Below are 19,069 nucleotides of genomic sequence, written 5' to 3' on the forward strand. Positions count from 1 at the left end.
GTAATTCATTCAATTGAAGGAGTGTCCACATACTGTACTATATATAGTGCATTTACATGTAAAGTGGGGCACCAGAGTCATTGAGGTAGATATATACATGTTAACAGGAGTACTGGAATCATTGAGGTAGATGTATAACAAATACAGTGCAAATTGCAGAATTTCTTATAAGTTTTCTGGTTAGAATCCCGCTCCTTGAAAGCAGCAGCTCTACCCTGGCTTCTGGTTGGGGTATGTACGTACGGTCACTGTGGGGGCAACGTCATCGATGCACTTATTGATGAAGCCAATGACTGAGGTGGTGTACTCCTCAATGCCATCAGAAGAATCCCAGAACATATTCCAGTCTGTGCTGCAAAACAGTCCTGTAGCTTAGCATCTGCGTCATCTGACCACTTCTGTATTGATCTAGTCACTGGTACTTCCTGCTTTTTTGCACCGCCTCTGGATGAGCATTTTCTTGTTTGCTTATGGCCTTATACAGCTCGTTGAGTGCGGTCTTAGTGCCAGCATCGGGTTGTGGTAGTAAATAGACAGCTAAGAAAAATATAGATGAAAACTCTCTTGGTAAACAGTGTCGTCTACAGCTTATCATGAGATACTCTACCTCAGGCGAGCAAAACCTCGAGACTTCCTTAATATTAGATTTCGCGCACCAGCTGTTATTGACAAATAGACACAGACCTCCACCCCTCGTCTTACCAGAGGCAGCTGTTCTATCTTTCAGCCACGACTCGGTGAAACATAAGATATTACAGATTTTAATGTCCCGTTGGTAGAGTTGTCTTGAACGGAGCTCATCCAGTTTATTCTCCAGTGATCGCACGTTGGCTAATAGGACTGCTGGTAGAAGCGGATTACCCGCTCACCGTCGGATCCTTACAAGGCACCCCGACCTACGTACCCGATATCTCTGTTATCACAGTGATTTGGGCCCTGTCTGGTGTCTGAATTAAATCCTTCGCATCCGACTCATTAAAGAAAAATCTTTGTCCAGTTCAAGGTGAGTAATCGCTTTCCTGATATCCAGAAGCTCTTTTCGGGTCATAAGAGACGGTGGCAGAAACATTATGTACAGCAAAACACTATAGCATAATTTGTTAGGAGCCCGTAAAACGGCTGCCATTTCTCCAGCCTCATTAATGAGAATGTGGACTTGGTATTTTACCACATAGGGCTATCTTCTGCATACCACACCCCTACCTTTTCAAAACACAACCGATTGGCTCAAATGCATTAAGAAGGGAAGAAATTCCACAAATTCGCTTTTAGCAAGGCACACCTGTTAATTGAAGTGCATTCCAGGTGACTACCTGGTTGAGAGAATGCCAACAGTGTGCACAACTGTCATCAAGGCAAAGGGTGGCTACTTTTAAGAATCTCAAATATAAAATAGATTTTGATTTGTTTAACTTGTTATGGCTGCAATCCCAATACCGGGATCGATATGACAACTGCCAGTGAAAATAGAGGGCGCCAAATTCAAACAACAGAAATCTCATAATTACAATTCCTAAAACATACATGTGTCTTATATTATTTTAAAGGTAATCTTGTTGTTAATCCCACCAAAGTGTCTGATTTCAAATAGGCTTTTCAGCGAAAGCACTACAAACGATTGTTAGGTGTCACAACAGGCCGGCTCATAGCCTGTGCCAAAAATGAGGGGACACGAACAACAGGGATAGGCCAATTAAAAGATGTTCTTTATTGTATACAAAACTATTAACTTTAAACTAAGAAAAATGAATGAGGTGTGGAAGTATCATAATGTAAGGTGTATGTAAAGTGCATGGATGCATGAATCTGTGTGTGTGAATGACTGAGTGAAAACTACGTAAAACTACAAAGGAACAAACAAAACAGGTTCATACCTGGAGGAGCAGAGAGAGAGAGGTGATTAGTGACAGTTTAAATACTTTGAGCCCAGGTGACTTCAATCACTAACGACCCTCCTCTGCCTGCAGGAGGAACCGCCCCTGCACTGCACTCAACGCCAGTGGTGGAAAAAGTACCCACTTGTCATACTTAAGCCGTGACATAGGTCTCCACCAAACCACAATAAGCACAGCCATTTTCCAGCTAAATATAGCATTCACAAAATGAATCACTAACCTTGAATTATCTTCATCAGATGACACTCATAGGACTTCATGTTACACAATACATGCATGTTTTGTTTGATAAAGTTCATATTTATATTTTTAAAAATCTGAGTTTACATTGGCTTAATAGATTCACTTGTTCCAAAAACATCAAGTGATTTTGCATAGACACATCGTTTCAACAGAAATACTCATCATAAATGTAGATGGTAATACAAGTTATACACATGGAATTATAGATATACCTCTCCTTAATGCAACCGCTGTGTCAGATTTCAAATAAAGTTTACAGAAAAAGCAACATATGCAATAATCTGAGACGGCGCTCAGAACAGAAGCCAAATTATCAGCCATGTTGGAGTCAACAGAAACCAGAAAATACATGATAAATGTTTCCTTACCTTTGATGAACTTCCTCAGAATGCAGTCCTAGGAATCCCAGGTCCACAATAAATGCTTGATTTGTTCGAAAATGTCCGTTATTTATGTCCAATTAGCTACTTTGGTTAGCGCGTTTGGTAAACAATTCCAAAGTCACAAAGCGCGTCCACTATAACGTGACGAAATGTCCAAAAGTTCCGTAACAGTCAGTAGAAACATGTCAAACGATGTACTGAATCAATCTTTAGAATGTTGTTTACATATATCTTGAATAACGTTCCAACCGGAGAATTAGAATGACTTCAGATGACATGTGGAACGCAGGTGCTTCCCCTGTGAACGCGCATGGTGAAAGCATGGTCAACCTGTTGCAGTGGTGACTATTTCCGGTCTCATTCGACCCTCCTTCAGATTAGAGTCAGACAAAGTTCTATTGACCGTTGACATCTAGTGGAAGGCGTAGGAAGTGAAAACTCATCCATATCTCGCTGTAATTTCAATGAGAGCTTGGTTGAAATTCTGCCACCCCCAGAAGAAAATAAAACATGAAGTGGAATTTCGATATGAGTTCTGTTATACTCACAGACATAATTCAAACAGTTTTAGAAACTTCAGAGTGTTTTCTATCCAATACTAATAATAATATGCATATATCAGCAACTGAGACTGAGGAGCTGGCCGTTTACAATGGGCACCTTTTCATCCAAGCTACTCAATACTGCCCCTGCAGTCACAAAAAGTTAACACTTTTTTGGTTACTGCATGACTCCACGTGTGTTATTTCATAGTTTTGATGTCTTCACTATTTTTCTACAATCTAGAAAATAGTCAAAATTAAGAAAAACCCTTGAATGAGTCAGTTTGTCAAAACCTTTGACTGGTACTTTACAGTATATACATATTAACAGGAGTACTGGAGTCATTGAGGTAGATATATATACATGTTAACAGGAGTACTGGAATCATTGAGGTAGATACAGTGGGGCAAACAAGTATTTAGTCAGCCACCAATTGTGCAAGATCTCCCACTTAAAAGATGAGAGAGGCCTGTAATTTTCATCATAGGTACACTTCAACTATGACAACTAATACTTATTTTCCACCATAATTTGCAAATAAATTCATTAAAAATCCTACAATGTGATTTTCTGGATTATTTTTTCTCATTTTGTCTGTCATAGTTGAAGTGTACCTATGATGAAAATTACAGACCTCTCTCATCTTTTTAAGTGGGAGAACTTGCACAATTGGTGGCTGACAAAATACTTTTTTGCCCCACTGTATATATACATGTTAACAGGAGTAAAGGTGACTGTAGGTGCTGTTAGTTATGTAGTAGTAATTCAAGTACTACACAGGGGTATGATACTGATAACTTTCATTATGTCTAACAGTTTGACTGTTGTGGTTGATCGTCTCCAGATCCAGCTAAATACCCACCTCAGCTACCACCCAGGAACATCTCAGGAGGACTGTCAGGCAATGGCAGTAAAGAGACCCATGGGGGAGAGTCACAGACTTCAGAGCTCGCCTGTGCTTCCCTGAGAGACACATACCTACAGAGGCTGCAACAGTTGGACATGTCTAAGTATGCTCATTTGGGCCCACAAAATCTTCTCAGAGTGTTGATCTGAGATCAGGTGCCACCCTATCGATGTAATCTTATTCATTATTGATCAGGCAAAAGTGTATCTTAGTTCAGCTTTTTGACTTGATAGGTTCTGGCCTTTCTAGGGAGTTTTTCCTAGCCATCGTGCTTCTACACCTGCATTGCTTGCTGTTTTGGGGTTTTAGGCTGGGTTTCTGTACAGCACTTTGAGATATCAGCTGATGTAAGAAGGGCTTTATAAATACATTTGATTTAGTACACTGAGACACTTCTCATTCTACTATGGGCTGCAAAATGCTGATTGAGTGTCTTCAGTAGTATTGTGTTACTGACGACGTGTTGCATTGTGTTACCCAGCTCCCAATCTTTTAGTTAGGCATCAACAAAACTAATCACACTGACTGCTAATTCATTGTCTTCCAGCCTGCCGGAAGAGCACCAACAATCCATCCAGGAATACTTCCACACCTCACTCTGTCTCGATGCTGAGCAAGCCCAGAATGGGAATCCCAACTTTCCCCGTCTGAAAAAGCTCACTATGGGAATTTGCAAACATCTTAACAGGTACAGTAGACTTATAGACAATAGCTAGCTACAGTGGTGTCCCAGATTGCTCACATATTTTTACCACACAATGACTACATTACAATTAACAGGGGAGGTTAGCATGTCTTGGAGGTATGGTCTAACCTCTCATCAAATCAAATCAAATTTTATTTGTCACATACACATGGTTAGCAGATGTTAATGCGAGTGTAGCGAAATGCTTGTGCTTCTAGTTCCGACAATGCAGTGATAACCAACAAGTAATCTAACTAACAATTCCAAAACTACTGTCTTATACACAGTGTAAGGGGATAAAGAATATGTACATAAGGATATATGAATGAGTGATGGTACAGAGCAGCATACAGTAGATGGTATCGAGTACAGTATATACATATGAGATGAGTATGTAGACAAAGTAAACAAGCATTTAGTTATTATGCTCCCAGCCAGATACCCTGAGGTGGGCTGAAACTGTGGACATATTTAAAAGAGATCTTGAAACACATATTTTTAGCTTTGCTTTTCCTTTTGGGTGCTTTTTAGTTGTTCAGTTCGTCTTTTTTCCCTGTAAAGGACATTGTGTTGTATTCTGTCTGAAATGTGCTGTATAAATAAAGCTTGATTTGATTTGATAACATTTTCTGAGCAATTTGCATTAATAGAAAATAAGATAATTTACCAATTTTTTGGGGGGAGCATAAAATACAGCCCAGTATTTGAATTATTTATTTTATACAGTCATTATTATAATTTTGGACCCCACTGTATATATCTGCAACATTTAAAGCACTCAGCATTCACTGTTAACCGCAGGGTTGGGGTCAATTCATGGAAATTAACTGAATAGAAATGGCATTGATTGATTGATTGACTCCAACCTTGGAAAACAACATTTGATGAACCCTAACCCTTGTGGGATGAAAGGATTTTCGGTTGAATTAACATTTCTAGTGCTCCTGTGTTGTCAGTGAGATCTCCCGTACCCTGCCCACTCTGGAGGCCTTCCAGAGGCTTCTAGACCAACAGCTGTCCCCAGGGGTCGGCCGAATGAGAAGTCAGGTGGGTTGTTATTATAATCAACCTTATATTAGCCGTTATTTTAACGTCAGTATTCGGTAAGGAGATGGGACAGTATGAGCTGCATTCAAGATGGTATTATTTTAACATCCGCATTCAATAAGGAAACAGGTCGGTATGAGGATCTACTCAACTAGAGGGTCTTTGTCTTTCTGTAAAATGAGTAATAATGCTATCTGATTGTAGGTATATATATTCCCGGGACCACCCATACGTAGAATGTATGCACACATGACTGTAAGTCGCTTTGGATAAAAGCGTCAGCTAAATGGCATATATTATTATTATATTATATAGATGCTGCATGGTAACAGGTGGCTATTATTATCAATTTATCAGACACTTCTGTTTAGTTTTACTGTCATCTCTGGTCTAGTGTACAGTATTTATATCTCTGGTCTAGTGTACAGTATTTATATCATCTCTGGTCTAATGTACAGTATTTATATCATCTCTGGTCTAGTGTACAGTATTTATATCTCTGGTCTAGTGTACAGTATTTATATAATCTTTGGTCTAGTGTACAGTATTTATATCATCTCTGGTCTAGTGTACAGTATTTATATCATCTTTGGTCTAGTGTACAGTATTTATATAATCTCTGGTCTAGTGTACAGTATTTATATCTCTGGTCTAGTGTACAGTATTTATATCATCTCTGGTCTAGTGTACAGTATTTATATCATCTCTGGTCTAGTGTACAGTATTTATATCATCTCTGGTCTAGTGTACAGTATTTATATCTCTGGTCTAGTGTACAGTATTTATATCTCTGGTCTAGTGTACAGTATTTATATCATCTCTGGTCTAGTGTACAGTATTTATATCATCTCTGGTCTAGTGTACAGTATTTATATCTCTGGTCTAGTGTACAGTATTTATATCATCTCTGGTCTAGTGTACAGTATTTATATCATCTCTGGTCTAGTGTACAGTATTTATATCATCTCTGGTCTAGTGTACAGTATTTATATCATCTCTGGTCTAGTGTACAGTATTTATATCATCTCTGGTCTAGTGTACAGTATTTATATCATCTCTGGTCTAGTGTACAGTATTTATATCATCTCTGGTCTAGTGTACAGTATTTATATCACCTCTGGTCTAGTGTACAGTATTTATATCATCTCTGGTCTAGTGTACAGTATGTATATCATCTCTGGCCTAGTGTACAGTATTTATATCATCTCTGGTCTAGTGTACAGTATTTATATCATCTCTGGTCTAGTGTACAGTATTTATATCATCTCTGGTCTAGTGTACAGTATTTATATCTCTGGTCTAGTGTACAGTATTTATATCATCTCTGGTCTAGTGTACAGTATTTATATCATCTCTGGTCTAGTGTACAGTATGTATATCATCTCTGGTCTAGTGTACAGTATTTATATCATCTCTGGTCTAGTGTACAGTATTTATATCATCTCTGGTCTAGTGTACAGTATTTATATCATCTCTGGTCTAGTGTACAGTATTTATATCATCTCTGGTCTAGTGTACAGTATTTATATCATCTCTGGTCTAGTGTACAGTATTTATATCATCTCTGGTCTAGTGTACAGTATGTATATCATCTCTGGCCTAGTGTACAGTATTTATATCATCTCTGGTCTAGTGTACAGTATTTATATCATCTCTGGTCTAGTGTACAGTATTTATATCATCTCTGGTCTAGTGTACAGTATGTATATCATCTCTGGTCTAGTGTACAGTATTTATATCATCTCTGGTCTAGTGTACAGTATTTATATCATCTCTGGTCTAGTGTACAGTATTTATATCATCTCTGGTCTAGTGTACAGTATTTATATAATCTCTGGTCTAGTGTACAGTATTTATATCATTTCTGGTCTAGTGTACAGTATTTATATAATCTCTGGTCTAGTGTACAGTATTTATTTCACCTCTGGTCTAGTGTACAGTATTTATATAATCTCTGGTCTAGTGTACAGTATTTATATAATCTCTGGTCTAGTGTACAGTATTTATATCATCTCTGGTCTAGTGTACAGTATTTATATCATCTCTGGTCTAGTGTACAGTATTTATTTCACCTCTGGTCTAGTGTACAGTATTTATATCATCTCTGGTCTAGTGTACAGTATGTATATCATCTCTGGTCTAGTGTACAGTATTTATATAATCTCTGGTCTAGTGTACAGTATTTATATCATCTCTGGTCTAGTGTACAGTATTTATATCATCTCTGGTCTAGTGTACAGTATTTATATCATCTCTGGTCTAGTGTACAGTATTTATATAATCTCTGGTCTAGTGTACAGTATTTATATCATTTCTGGTCTAGTGTACAGTATTTATATCACCTCTGGTCTAGTGTACAGTATTTATATCATCTCTGGTCTAGTGTACAGTATGTATATCATCTCTGGTCTAGTGTACAGTATTTATATCATCTCTGGTCTAGTGTACAGTATTTATATCATCTCTGGTCTAGTATACAGTATTTATATCATCTCTGGTCTAGTGTACAGTATTTATATCATCTCTGGTCTAGTGTACAGTATTTATATCATTTCTGGTCTAGTGTACAGTATTTATATCACCTCTGGTCTAGTGTACAGTATTTATATCATCTCTGGTCTAGTGTACAGTATGTATATCATCTCTGGTCTAGTGTACAGTATTTATATCATCTCTGGTCTAGTGTACAGTATTTATATCATCTCTGGTCTAGTGTACAGTATTTATATCATCTCTGGTTTAGTGTACAGTATTTATATCATCTCTGGTTTAGTGTACAGTATGTATATCATCTCTGGTCTAGTGTACAGTATTTATATCATCTCTGGTCTAGTGTACAGTATTTATATCATCTCTGGTCTAGTGTACAGTATTTATATCATCTCTGGTCTAGTGTACAGTATTTATATCTCTGGTCTAGTGTACAGTATGTATATCATCTCAGGTCTAGTGTACAGTATGTATATCATCTCAGGTCTAGTGTACAGTATGTATATCATCTCTGGTCTAGTGTACAGTATTTATATCGCTGGTCTAGTGTACAGTATTTATATAATCTCTGGTCTAGTGTACAGTATTTATATCATCTCTGGTCTAGTGTACAGTATTTATATCATCTCTGGTCTAGTGTACAGTATGTATATCATCTCTCATCTAGTGTACAGTATTTATATCATCTCTGGTCTAGTGTACAGTATTTATATCATCTCTGGTCTAGTGTACAGTATTTATATAATCTCTGGTCTAGTGTACAGTATTTATATCTCTGGTCTAGTGTACAGTATTTATATCATCTCTGGTTTAGTGTACAGTGTTTATATCACCTCTGGTCTAGTGTACAGTATTTATATCATCTCTGGTCTAGTGTACAGTATGTATATCATCTCTGGTCTAGTGTACAGTATTTATATCATCTCTGGTCTAGTGTACAGTATGTATATCATCTCTGGTCTAGTGTACAGTATTTATATCATCTCTGGTCTAGTGTACAGTATTTATATCTTCTCTGGTCTAGTGTACAGTATTTATATCACCTCTGGTCTAGTGTACAGTATTTATATCATCTCTGGTTTAGTGTACAGTATTTATATCATCTCTGGTCTAGTGTACAGTATTTACATAATCTCTGGTCTAGTGTACAGTATTTATATCATCTCTGGTTTAGTGTACAGTATTTACATAATCTCTGGTCTAGTGTACAGTATGTATATCATCTCTGGTCTAGTGTACAGTATTTATATCATCTCTGGTCTAGTGTACAGTATTTATATCATCTCTGGTCTAGTGTACAGTATGTATATCATCTCTGGTCTAGTGTACAGTATTTATATCTTCTCTGGTCTAGTGTACAGTATTTATATCACCTCTGGTCTAGTGTACAGTATTTATATCACCTCTGGTCTAGTGTACAGTATTTATATCATCTCTGGTCTAGTGTACAGTATGTATATCATCTCTGGTCTAGTGTACAGTATTTATATCATCTCTGGTCTAGTGTACAGTATTTATATCATCTCTGGTCTAGTGTACAGTATTTATATCATCTCTGGTCTAGTGTACAGTATTTATATAATCTCTGGTCTAGTGTACAGTATTTATATAATCTCTGGTCTAGTGTACAGTATTTATATAATCTCTGGTCTAGTGTACAGTATTTATATCATCTCTGGTCTAGTGTACAGTATTTATATCATCTCTGGTCTAGTGTACAGTATTTATATCATCTCTGGTTTAGTGTACAGTATTTATATCATCAAGTCCTTTGTGTTTTTAATTATATTTCCTATGTGATGTGCTGAAGGCTGCCTCTGCCCTCATGTTGAATTCACGTTTCTGCTTTTAACTTCTAGGTGTCAGCAGATTCAGGTCAGGCTGTGTCCTTCAGGCTGGAACAAATTACCAAACTGCTCTACTCCATCGAGGATAAAGTAATGTTTAACACTATTCTAAACTTAGGGCCTGTCCCATTCTCTAAATAGTGCACTACTTTCGATCAGGGCCCATAGATCTCTGGTCATAAGTAGGTCACTATATAGGGAATATGTTTGCCATTTGGGACGCAATCTTATTCTGACATTTGATTTTATTCAACGTTAGCAAAGTTAGAAACGTTAGCAACGTTAGCAATAGCTTTGTTCATTTACTATTTCTATCAATCCCTAACTGACCCTGCTGTAGATGATCTCTCATATGTCGTAACGTCTTTCCTGTTACACTTTGACCAAAACCAGACCAGAAACAGAAGCAGTTAAAGGAGTAATGAATGCTTTTCACATACTGGAGTTTCCTTTTTTTTCCACAGGCCAAAGCTGCTCTGTTTGAGTCGGTAGGATATGATGGAAGCCACAGGAAGTCTCTAATACCACCTATTACGTTTGAAGTAAGTTGAACAAAATGAGATACTGCAGCCCCAAAAAAAAACAAAAAAAAAAAACTATCATTGTGTTTCATGATAACAATGTTACCACATATTGAATATCAAAGGCATAGTGGATTATGAAACTTATCTGAAACAAAAAATAAATAAAATAATCTCTAATATCAATTAGGGTAAACTCCAAATTGTCTTTGCACGGTTTAATTGAACAAGGAACAAGGTTGCTTTTGTGAACTTATGAGGTCGTGGTCTTCTTTTACAGGTCAAATCAGAGTTGCTTGGTCTCACAAACAAGATGTTCATCAAGGTGGATGTGGAAACTGGGAAGATCTACTTCAAGAAATATAAAGATGGACCAGAAGATAAATACTTTGTACACAATAAAAGTAAGTACTATATTCCTCCTATAATAGTAAATAGTCTTTCTATTTTTGTTTTTACATTCTGAGCTGTATCTAGGCCTTAGACTGGGGTTACATTCTGGACTGTATCTAGGCCTTAGACTGGGTTTACATTCTGTATCTAGGCCTTAGACTGGGGTTACATTCTGTATCTAGACCTTAGACTGGGGTTACATTCTGGGCTGTATCTAGGCCTTAGACTGGGGTTACATTCTGTATCTAGGCCTTAGACTGGGGTTACATTCTGTATCTAGGCCTTAGACTGGGGTTACATTCTGGGCTGTATCTAGGCCTTAGACTGGGGTTACATTCTGGACTGTATCTAGGCTTTAGACTGGGGTTACATTCTGGGCTGTATCTAGGCCTTAGACTGGGGTTACATTCTGGGCTGTATCTAGGCCTTAGACTGGGGTTACATTCTGTACTGTATCTAGGCCTTAGACTGGGGTTACATTCTGTATCTAGGCCTTAGACTGGGGTTACATTCTGGGCTGTATCTAGGCCTTAGACTGGGGTCACACGAAGCAACTTTCATGCAATTTTAGTTGCAGTTGCAAGTGGCATAATCTCAAGCAATTTTGCTGTTTACATGAAGTTACTCAAACGCCATTAAAATTGCATGCAATAGCCAATCAAATTGAAGCTGCTTATTTGAGAATTCTAAACTCACCCCATGTCATCTGATGCATTACATTAGATTGAAAACACCAACAACACAGCTACAGTGGAAGTCAGAAGTTTACATACACATTAGCCAAATACATTGAAACTCAGTTTTTCTTTCTTTTTTTTTTTTTTTCGGGACTTAAAAACGGTGACCCCGGACATGCCAAATTTGCGCCATTCTGGAAAGGACCCCGAAAATATGTTTTAACCATTTTCACAAAAAAAAATTATTTATTTATTTTTTATTTTTTCGGGACTTAAAAACGGTGACCCCGGACATGCCGAATTTGCGCCATTCTGGAAAGGACCCCGAAAATATTTTTTAACCATTTTTCACAGTTCCTGACATTTAATCCAAGTAGACATTCCCTGTCTTAGGTCAGTTAGGATCAACACTCTAATTGAAGAATGTGAAATGTCAGAATAACAGTAGAGAGAATTATTTATTTCAACATATATTTCTTTCATCACATTCCCAGTGGGTCAGAAGTTGACATACACTCAATTAGTATTTGGTAGCATTGCCTTTAAATTGTTTAACTTGGATCAAACGTTTCGGGTAGCCTTCCTCAAGCTTCCCACAATAAGTTGGGTGAATGTTGGCCCATTCCTCCTGACAGAGCTGGTGTAAATGAGTCAGGTTTGTAGGCCTCCTTACTCGCACATGCTTTTTCAGTTCTGCCCACAAATGTTCTATGGGATTGAGGTCAGGGCTTTGTGATGGCCACTCCAATACCTTGACTTTGTTGTACTTAAGCCATTTTGCCACAACTTTGGAAGTATGCTTGGGGTCATTGTCCAATTGGAAGACCCATCTGCGACCAAGCTTTAACTTCCTGACTGATGTCTTGAGGTGTTGCTTCAATATATCTACATAATTTTCCTCCCTCATGATGCCATCTATTTTGTGAAGTGCACCAGTCCCTCCTGCAGCAAAGCACCCCCACAACATGATGCTGCCACCCCCGTGCTTCACGGTTGGGATGGTGTTCTTCGGCTCGCAAGCCTCCGCCTTTTTCCTCCAAACATAACGATGGTCATTATGGCCAAACAGTTCTATTTTTGTTTCATCAGCTCAGAGGACATTTCTCCAAAAAGTACGATATTTGTCCCCGTGTGCAGTTGCAAACCGTAGTCTGTTTTTTTATGGCAGTTTTGGAGCAGTGCCTTTTCCTTGCTGAGCGGCCTTTCAGGTTATGTCGATACAGGACTCGTTTTACTGTGAATATAGATACTTTTGTACCTGTTTCCTCCAGCATCTTCACAAGGTCCTTTGCTGTTGTTCTGGGATTGATTTGCACTTTTCGCACCAAAGTACGTTAATCTCTAGGAAGACAGAACGCGTCTCCTTCCTGAACGGTACCACGACTGCGTGGTCCCTACATCTCCTGTTGTGCTCGTCTCTGTTCTGTCAACGCTGATCGCTGGTTGTGCTTGTGCAGCACTGACAGCTGTGTTGACATGACAACTGGGTCAGAATTCTGAACCTTTCGATTGGATCATGTGTCAAAAGTGTTTGTTTTGATTGGCTATTGCTTGCAACTAGTTGCACAAAGTTGAAACGTTTCATTGGTTGCAGATGAGTTGCTTATGCGGGGGAGTGTTTCACGAAGCAGTCAAGAAGCAACTCATTTGCAAAACAATGAAAAACGGCATGTAAATTGCGTCGTCTAAAGACAGCCCTGGTCAAGAGTAGTGCCATATAAAGGGAAAAGGGTATCATTTGGGAAGTTATCTAAGACACTTGTGGACGTAGCCTTAAATCTATGTCATGTGTAGTTTTACAGCTGGTGAAATCTCAGAAAGTTGCCAAACTGGTGATCGTGGTGGAGACCGAGAAGGAGAAGACTCTAAGGAAAGAGTTTGTCTTCGACGATACAAAGGTATACCTCAGAGGGACTATAGTGCCTTCCTTGACTTATTCCACATTTTGCTGTTTTACAGACTGAATTTAAAACAGATTAAATAGATTTTTAGAATTGTTTGTAGATTTTTTTGCACATTTATTGAACATTTATCACAGAAATATCTCATTTACATAAGTATTCACACCATTTTTAGGTCTTGCCATAGATTTTCAAGTAGATTTAAGTCAAAACTGTAACTCGGCCATCAGGAACATTCACTGTCTTCTTGGTAAGCAACTCCAGTGTAGATCTGGCGTTGTGGTTTAGGTTATTGTCCTGTTGAAAGGTGAATTCATCTCCCAGTGTCTGGTGGAAAGCAGATTGAACCAGGTTTTTTTGCTTACAGTATCTCCATTCTGTATCTTTTTTTTATCCTGAAAAACTCCCCAGGCCTTAATTAATAGCCATACCCATAACATGATGCAGCCACCACTACGCTTGAAAATATGGAGAGTGGTATTCAGTAATGTGTTGTGTTGGATTTGCCCCAAACATAACACTTTGTATTCAGGACAAAAAGTTAAAGTTAAAATTTGTTGCAGTATTACTTTAGCGCCTTGTTGGAAGAATTTGTTTTAACATATAGTCTTCCTCCTTTTCACTCTGTCAATTAGGTTAGTATTATGGAGTAACTATAATGTTGTTGATCCATCCTCAGTTTTAAAGTCACCATTGGCCTCATGTTGAAATCCCTGAGCAGTTTCCTTCCTCTCCGGCAACTGAGTTAGGAAGGACGCCTGTATCTTTGTAGTGACTTGGTGTATTGATGCACCATCCAAAGTGTAATTAATAACTACAGCCTGCACAAAGGGATATTCAATGTCTGCTTTAAAAAAATATATATGTTATACCCATCTACCAATAGGTGTCCTTCTTTGTGAGGCTTTGGAAAACCTGGTCTTTGTGGTTGAATCTGTGTTTGAAATTCACTGCTCGACTGAGGGACCTTACAGATAATTGTATGGGTGGTGTACAGAGATGAGGGATAATTGTATGGGTCATTCAAAAATCATTGTTGGGGTACACTATTAGTCATTCAAACATCATGTTAAAACAGTTTTACTCCTGAACTTATTTAGGCCTAAACAAGAGGGTTGAATACTTATTGATTCAAGACATTTCAGCTTTTCATTTATAAAAATTACTACAAAAAAAAAATCCACTTTGACTTACTGGCCTATTGTGTGTAAAAAAAAAATATTTAAAAAACACTATTTAATCCATATTGAATTCAGGCTGTAACACAACAAAATGTGTAAAAAGGTGAGAATACTTTCTAAAGGCCTTGTACACGTACCACCAAGCTATGGCTTCATGTAAACTGTGTGGTCATCTTTCTGATGTGTGTGTGTGTGTGCGTGCGTGTGTGTGTGTGTGTGTGTGTGTGTGTGTGTGTGTGTGTGTGTGTGTGTGTGTGTGTGTGTGTGTGTGTGTGTGTGTGTGTGTGTGTGTGTGTGTGCGTGTGTGTGTGTGCGTGCGTGTGTGTGCGTGTGCGTGCGTGCGTGTGCGTGTGCGTGTGTCTTTTCACCAGAAAAGAGAAGGGTTCTGTCAACTCCTTCAGCAGATGAAGAACAAACACTCGGACAAGCCTGAGCCAGATATGATCACTGTGTTCGTTGGTACCTGGAATATGGGTAAAATGGCCGCCTTCGATGTCTACATTAACTAAAATACATAGAACAATCTTCCCAGTGCATCAATTTGTTGATAATAAATACTTTATTTATCAATTAGTATCAATATTGTTCGATATCGATATTGCTACTTCAGCTCAGTCGATAATTATTTTGCTCAAGAACTCAACAGCTAATTACACATTGATTGATTGGGACAATTAAACGATTGATTGATTGATAATTACCTCTTCCTCCAGGTAACGCCAGTCCCCCCCACAGCATAGCATCCTGGTTCCAGTGTAAGGGTCAGGGCAAGACCAGGGACGACACGGCCGACCACATTCCTCATGACATCTATGTGATCGGGACTCAGGAAGATCCCCTGGGGGAGAAGGAGTGGATAGACACGCTGAAGAGTGCCTTGAGAGGAACCACCAACATCAGTTTCAAACAGGTCAGTTACTATCTCAACACTCAGAGCCAGTGTCTCAGTCTCAACACTCAGAGCCAGTGTCTCAGTCTCAACACTCAGAGCCAGTGTCTCAGTCTCAACACTCAGAGCCAGTGTCTCAGTCTCAACACTCAGAGCCAGTGTCTCAACACTCAGAGCCAGTGTCTCAGTCTCAACACTCAGAGCCAGTGTCTCAGTCTCAACACTCAGAGCCAGTGTCTCAGTCTCAACACTCAGAGCCAGTGTCTCAGAGTGCCAGTGTCTCAGTCTCAACACTCAGAGCCAGTGTCTCAGTCTCAACACTCAGTGCCAGTGTCTCAGTCTCAACACTCAGAGCCAGTGTCTCAACACTCAGAGCCAGTGTCTCAGTCTCAACACTCAGAGCCAGTGTCTCAACACTCAGTGCCAGTGTCTCAGTCTCAACACTCAGAGCCAGTGTCTCAGTCTCAACACTCAGAGCCAGTGTCTCAACACTCAGAGCCAGTGTCTCAACACTCAGAGCCAGTGTCTCAGTCTCAACACTCAGAGCCAGTGTCTCAGTCTCAGAGCCAGTGTCTCAGTCTCACACTCAGAGCCAGTGTCTCAGTCTCAACACTCAGAGCCAGTGTCTCAACACTCAGAGCCAGTGTCTCAACACTCAGAGCCAGTGTCTCAGTCTCAACACTCAGAGCCAGTGTCTCAGTCTCAACACTCAGAGCCAGTGTCTCAGTCTCAACACTCAGAGCCAGTGTCTCAGTCTCAACACTCAGAGCCAGTGTCTCAGAGCCAGTGTCTCAGTCTCAACACTCAGAGCCAGTGTCTCAGTCTCAACACTCAGAGCCAGTGTCTCAGTCTCAACACTCAGAGCCAGTGTCTCAGTCTCAACACTCAGAGCCAGTGTCTCAGTCTCAACACTCAGAGCCAGTGTCTCAGTCTCAACACTCAGAGCCAGTGTCTCAGTCTCAACACTCAGAGCCAGTGTCTCAGTCTCAACACTCAGAGCCAGTGTCTCAGTCTCAACACTCAGAGCCAGTGTCTCAACACTCAGAGCCAGTGTCTCAGTCTCAACACTCAGAGCCAGTTTCTCAGTCTCAACACTCAGAGCCAGTTTCTCAGTCTCAACACTCAGAGCCAGTTTCTCAGTCTCAACACTCAGTGCCAGTTTCCAGGACACATATTAAGCCTAGTCCTGGACTACAAAGCACTTTCAATTCAGATTTTACATTGACTTTGCTAGGCTTAATCTGAGGACAAGGCTTTAATCTGAGGATAGGGTTTAATCTGAGGATAGGGCTTAATCTGAGGATAGGGCTTAATCTGAGGATAGGGCTTAATCTGAGGATAGGGCTTAATCTGAGGATAGGGCTTAATCTGAGGATAGGGTTTAATCTGAGGATAGGGTTTAATCTGAGGATAGGGTTTAATCTGAGGATAGGGCTTAATCTGAGGATAGGGTTTAATCTGAGGATAGGGTTTAATCTGAGGATAGGGCTTAATCTGAGGATAGGGCTTAATCTGAGGATAGGGCTTAATCTGAGGACAAGGCTTAATCTAGGGCTTAATCTGAGGATAGGGCTTAATCTGAGGATAGGGCTTAATCTGAGGACAAGGCTTAATCTAGGGCTTAATCTGAGGATAGGGCTTAATCTGAGGATAGGGCTTAATCTGAGGACAAGGTTTAATCTGAGGACAAGGCTTAATCTGAGGACAAGGTTTAATCTGAGGACAAGGCTTAATCTGAGTCCGGGAAACCTCCCCTTAAAGTATAGTTACTTACTCCTCATTTCTACACTGGTATTAGGTAAATTACACATTACAACTAATCTCATCCACCTGAGATGGCTGTATATGTGGTTGCAAATAAACCTTGGGACATTACATTAAAACAAATGACAGTGACTGTCAGATTGTAATAGAATTCACCATAAAAAATAAAATAAAAAAAAGATGAATATGTGTTTTATTGTAATTATTATGTGTTTTAATTTTGTTCAGATAGCCATCCAGACCCTATGGAACATCCGCATCGTGGTGCTAGCCAAGCCAGAGCACGAAAACAGAATCTCACACATCTTCTCAGACAGCGTTAAGACAGGGATCGCCAACGCACTGGGTAAATCCCATCATCTCACTACAGACCTATCAGCTCACTGCAGAATCATCCACCCGCTGCAGACTCATCCACCCACTGCAGACTCATCCACTCACTGCAGACTCATCCACCCACTGCAGACTCATCCACTTACTGCAGACTCATCCACTCACTGCAGACCCATCAGTTCACTGCAGACCCATCGATTCACTGCAGACTCATCCACTCACTGCAGACTCATCCACTCACTGCAGACTCATTAGCTCACTGCAGACCCATCAATTCACTGCACACTCTTTGGCCCAATTTCCCAGACACAGATGAAACCTAGTTCTGGTTTAAAATGCATGTGCAATGAAGATTCTCCAATGAAATTGCTTTTTTAGGTCCAAGACTAGACTTAATCTGTGTCTGGGAAACTGGCCTTCTTTCTATTAACAACCGAGACGATGAAAGGCACAAACAGTAGAGAGGCCCGACGTCACATCCTTGTTGTTTTTCCCTTTATGTTCCAGGAAATAAGGGAGCAGTGGGCGTGTCCTTCATGTTCAACGGTACTTCCTTTGGCTTCGTCAACAGCCACCTGACCTCAGGGAGCGAGAAGAAGCTCAGGTGAGCTACAGGAATTTAAAAAATGGCTGACAAATTATATAATCAGTATGTAACAATCCTCAAGCATTTTAAATAGTTCTGACCCCTAGAAACCAGTTTATGTTGAAAGCAAAATGGAGCTAAATCAAAAAAAGAGTGTATTTATTCCACTGACACAATATCAGAATATTTAGCGTCTCCTCAAAATGCCTCTAAACTCTTACAAGTTTTTTTGGGGGGGGTGGTTGTTTTATGTTCCAGTATTATTTAGGATGTCTGTTGTTATTTGTGTCCTGTCTGCTCTATTTCTTGAATAGCCTTTAACTGGTTCTGGTCATTTCTGTTTGATGAAATAAGGAACACAAAGATATGAGTCTGCATATTTAAAAAAAAATTGCTAAACGTGAGAAAAGAAGATACCATATCTCTTCATATCTCAAGTACTCGAAAGCAAGACATTTATTTTCTCAACATTTATTTCTCTTGCCAGACGCAACCAGAATTACGTCAGCATCCTACGGTTCTTGAATCTCGGAGATAAGAAACTGAATCCTTTTGACATCACACATCGATTCACTCATCTGTTCTGGTTCGGGGATCTGAATTATCGAATTGAATTGCCATCCACAGTAAGTTGAACTAGCATAGCAGTTAACGTTGGATGTGGAGATAGTATTGTAATGAAATTTGGGGGGGGTAGCCTGACCGGGACTCGAACCTGGGTCCAGCGACTGTCAACTCAACCTTAACCGTTATGCTAAGAGATCTGAACCTTTTAAAGAGGCTG

The 19,069-nt window shown here is 39.5% G+C and overlaps 1 protein-coding gene across 1 annotated transcript in view; it reads left to right on the forward strand.

Annotated features, from left to right (window-relative positions):
- inpp5d (inositol polyphosphate-5-phosphatase D) overlaps positions 1-19,069 on the forward strand; it is a 61,140-nt gene that overhangs the window by 21,955 nt on the left and 20,116 nt on the right. The window contains exons 4-15 of the mRNA XM_052475643.1: positions 3,909-4,074; positions 4,519-4,659; positions 5,613-5,703; positions 10,053-10,130; positions 10,505-10,582; positions 10,842-10,965; positions 13,426-13,529; positions 15,085-15,187; positions 15,427-15,623; positions 17,595-17,712; positions 18,207-18,303; positions 18,773-18,911. Coding sequence (XP_052331603.1) covers positions 3,909-4,074; positions 4,519-4,659; positions 5,613-5,703; positions 10,053-10,130; positions 10,505-10,582; positions 10,842-10,965; positions 13,426-13,529; positions 15,085-15,187; positions 15,427-15,623; positions 17,595-17,712; positions 18,207-18,303; positions 18,773-18,911 — 1,436 coding nt within the window. The remainder of the gene's footprint in view (positions 1-3,908; positions 4,075-4,518; positions 4,660-5,612; positions 5,704-10,052; positions 10,131-10,504; positions 10,583-10,841; positions 10,966-13,425; positions 13,530-15,084; positions 15,188-15,426; positions 15,624-17,594; positions 17,713-18,206; positions 18,304-18,772; positions 18,912-19,069) is intronic.

The sequence above is a fragment of the Oncorhynchus keta genome, chromosome 22 (assembly GCF_023373465.1).
Source record: "Oncorhynchus keta strain PuntledgeMale-10-30-2019 chromosome 22, Oket_V2, whole genome shotgun sequence".
Lineage (NCBI taxonomy): Eukaryota > Metazoa > Chordata > Actinopteri > Salmoniformes > Salmonidae > Oncorhynchus > Oncorhynchus keta.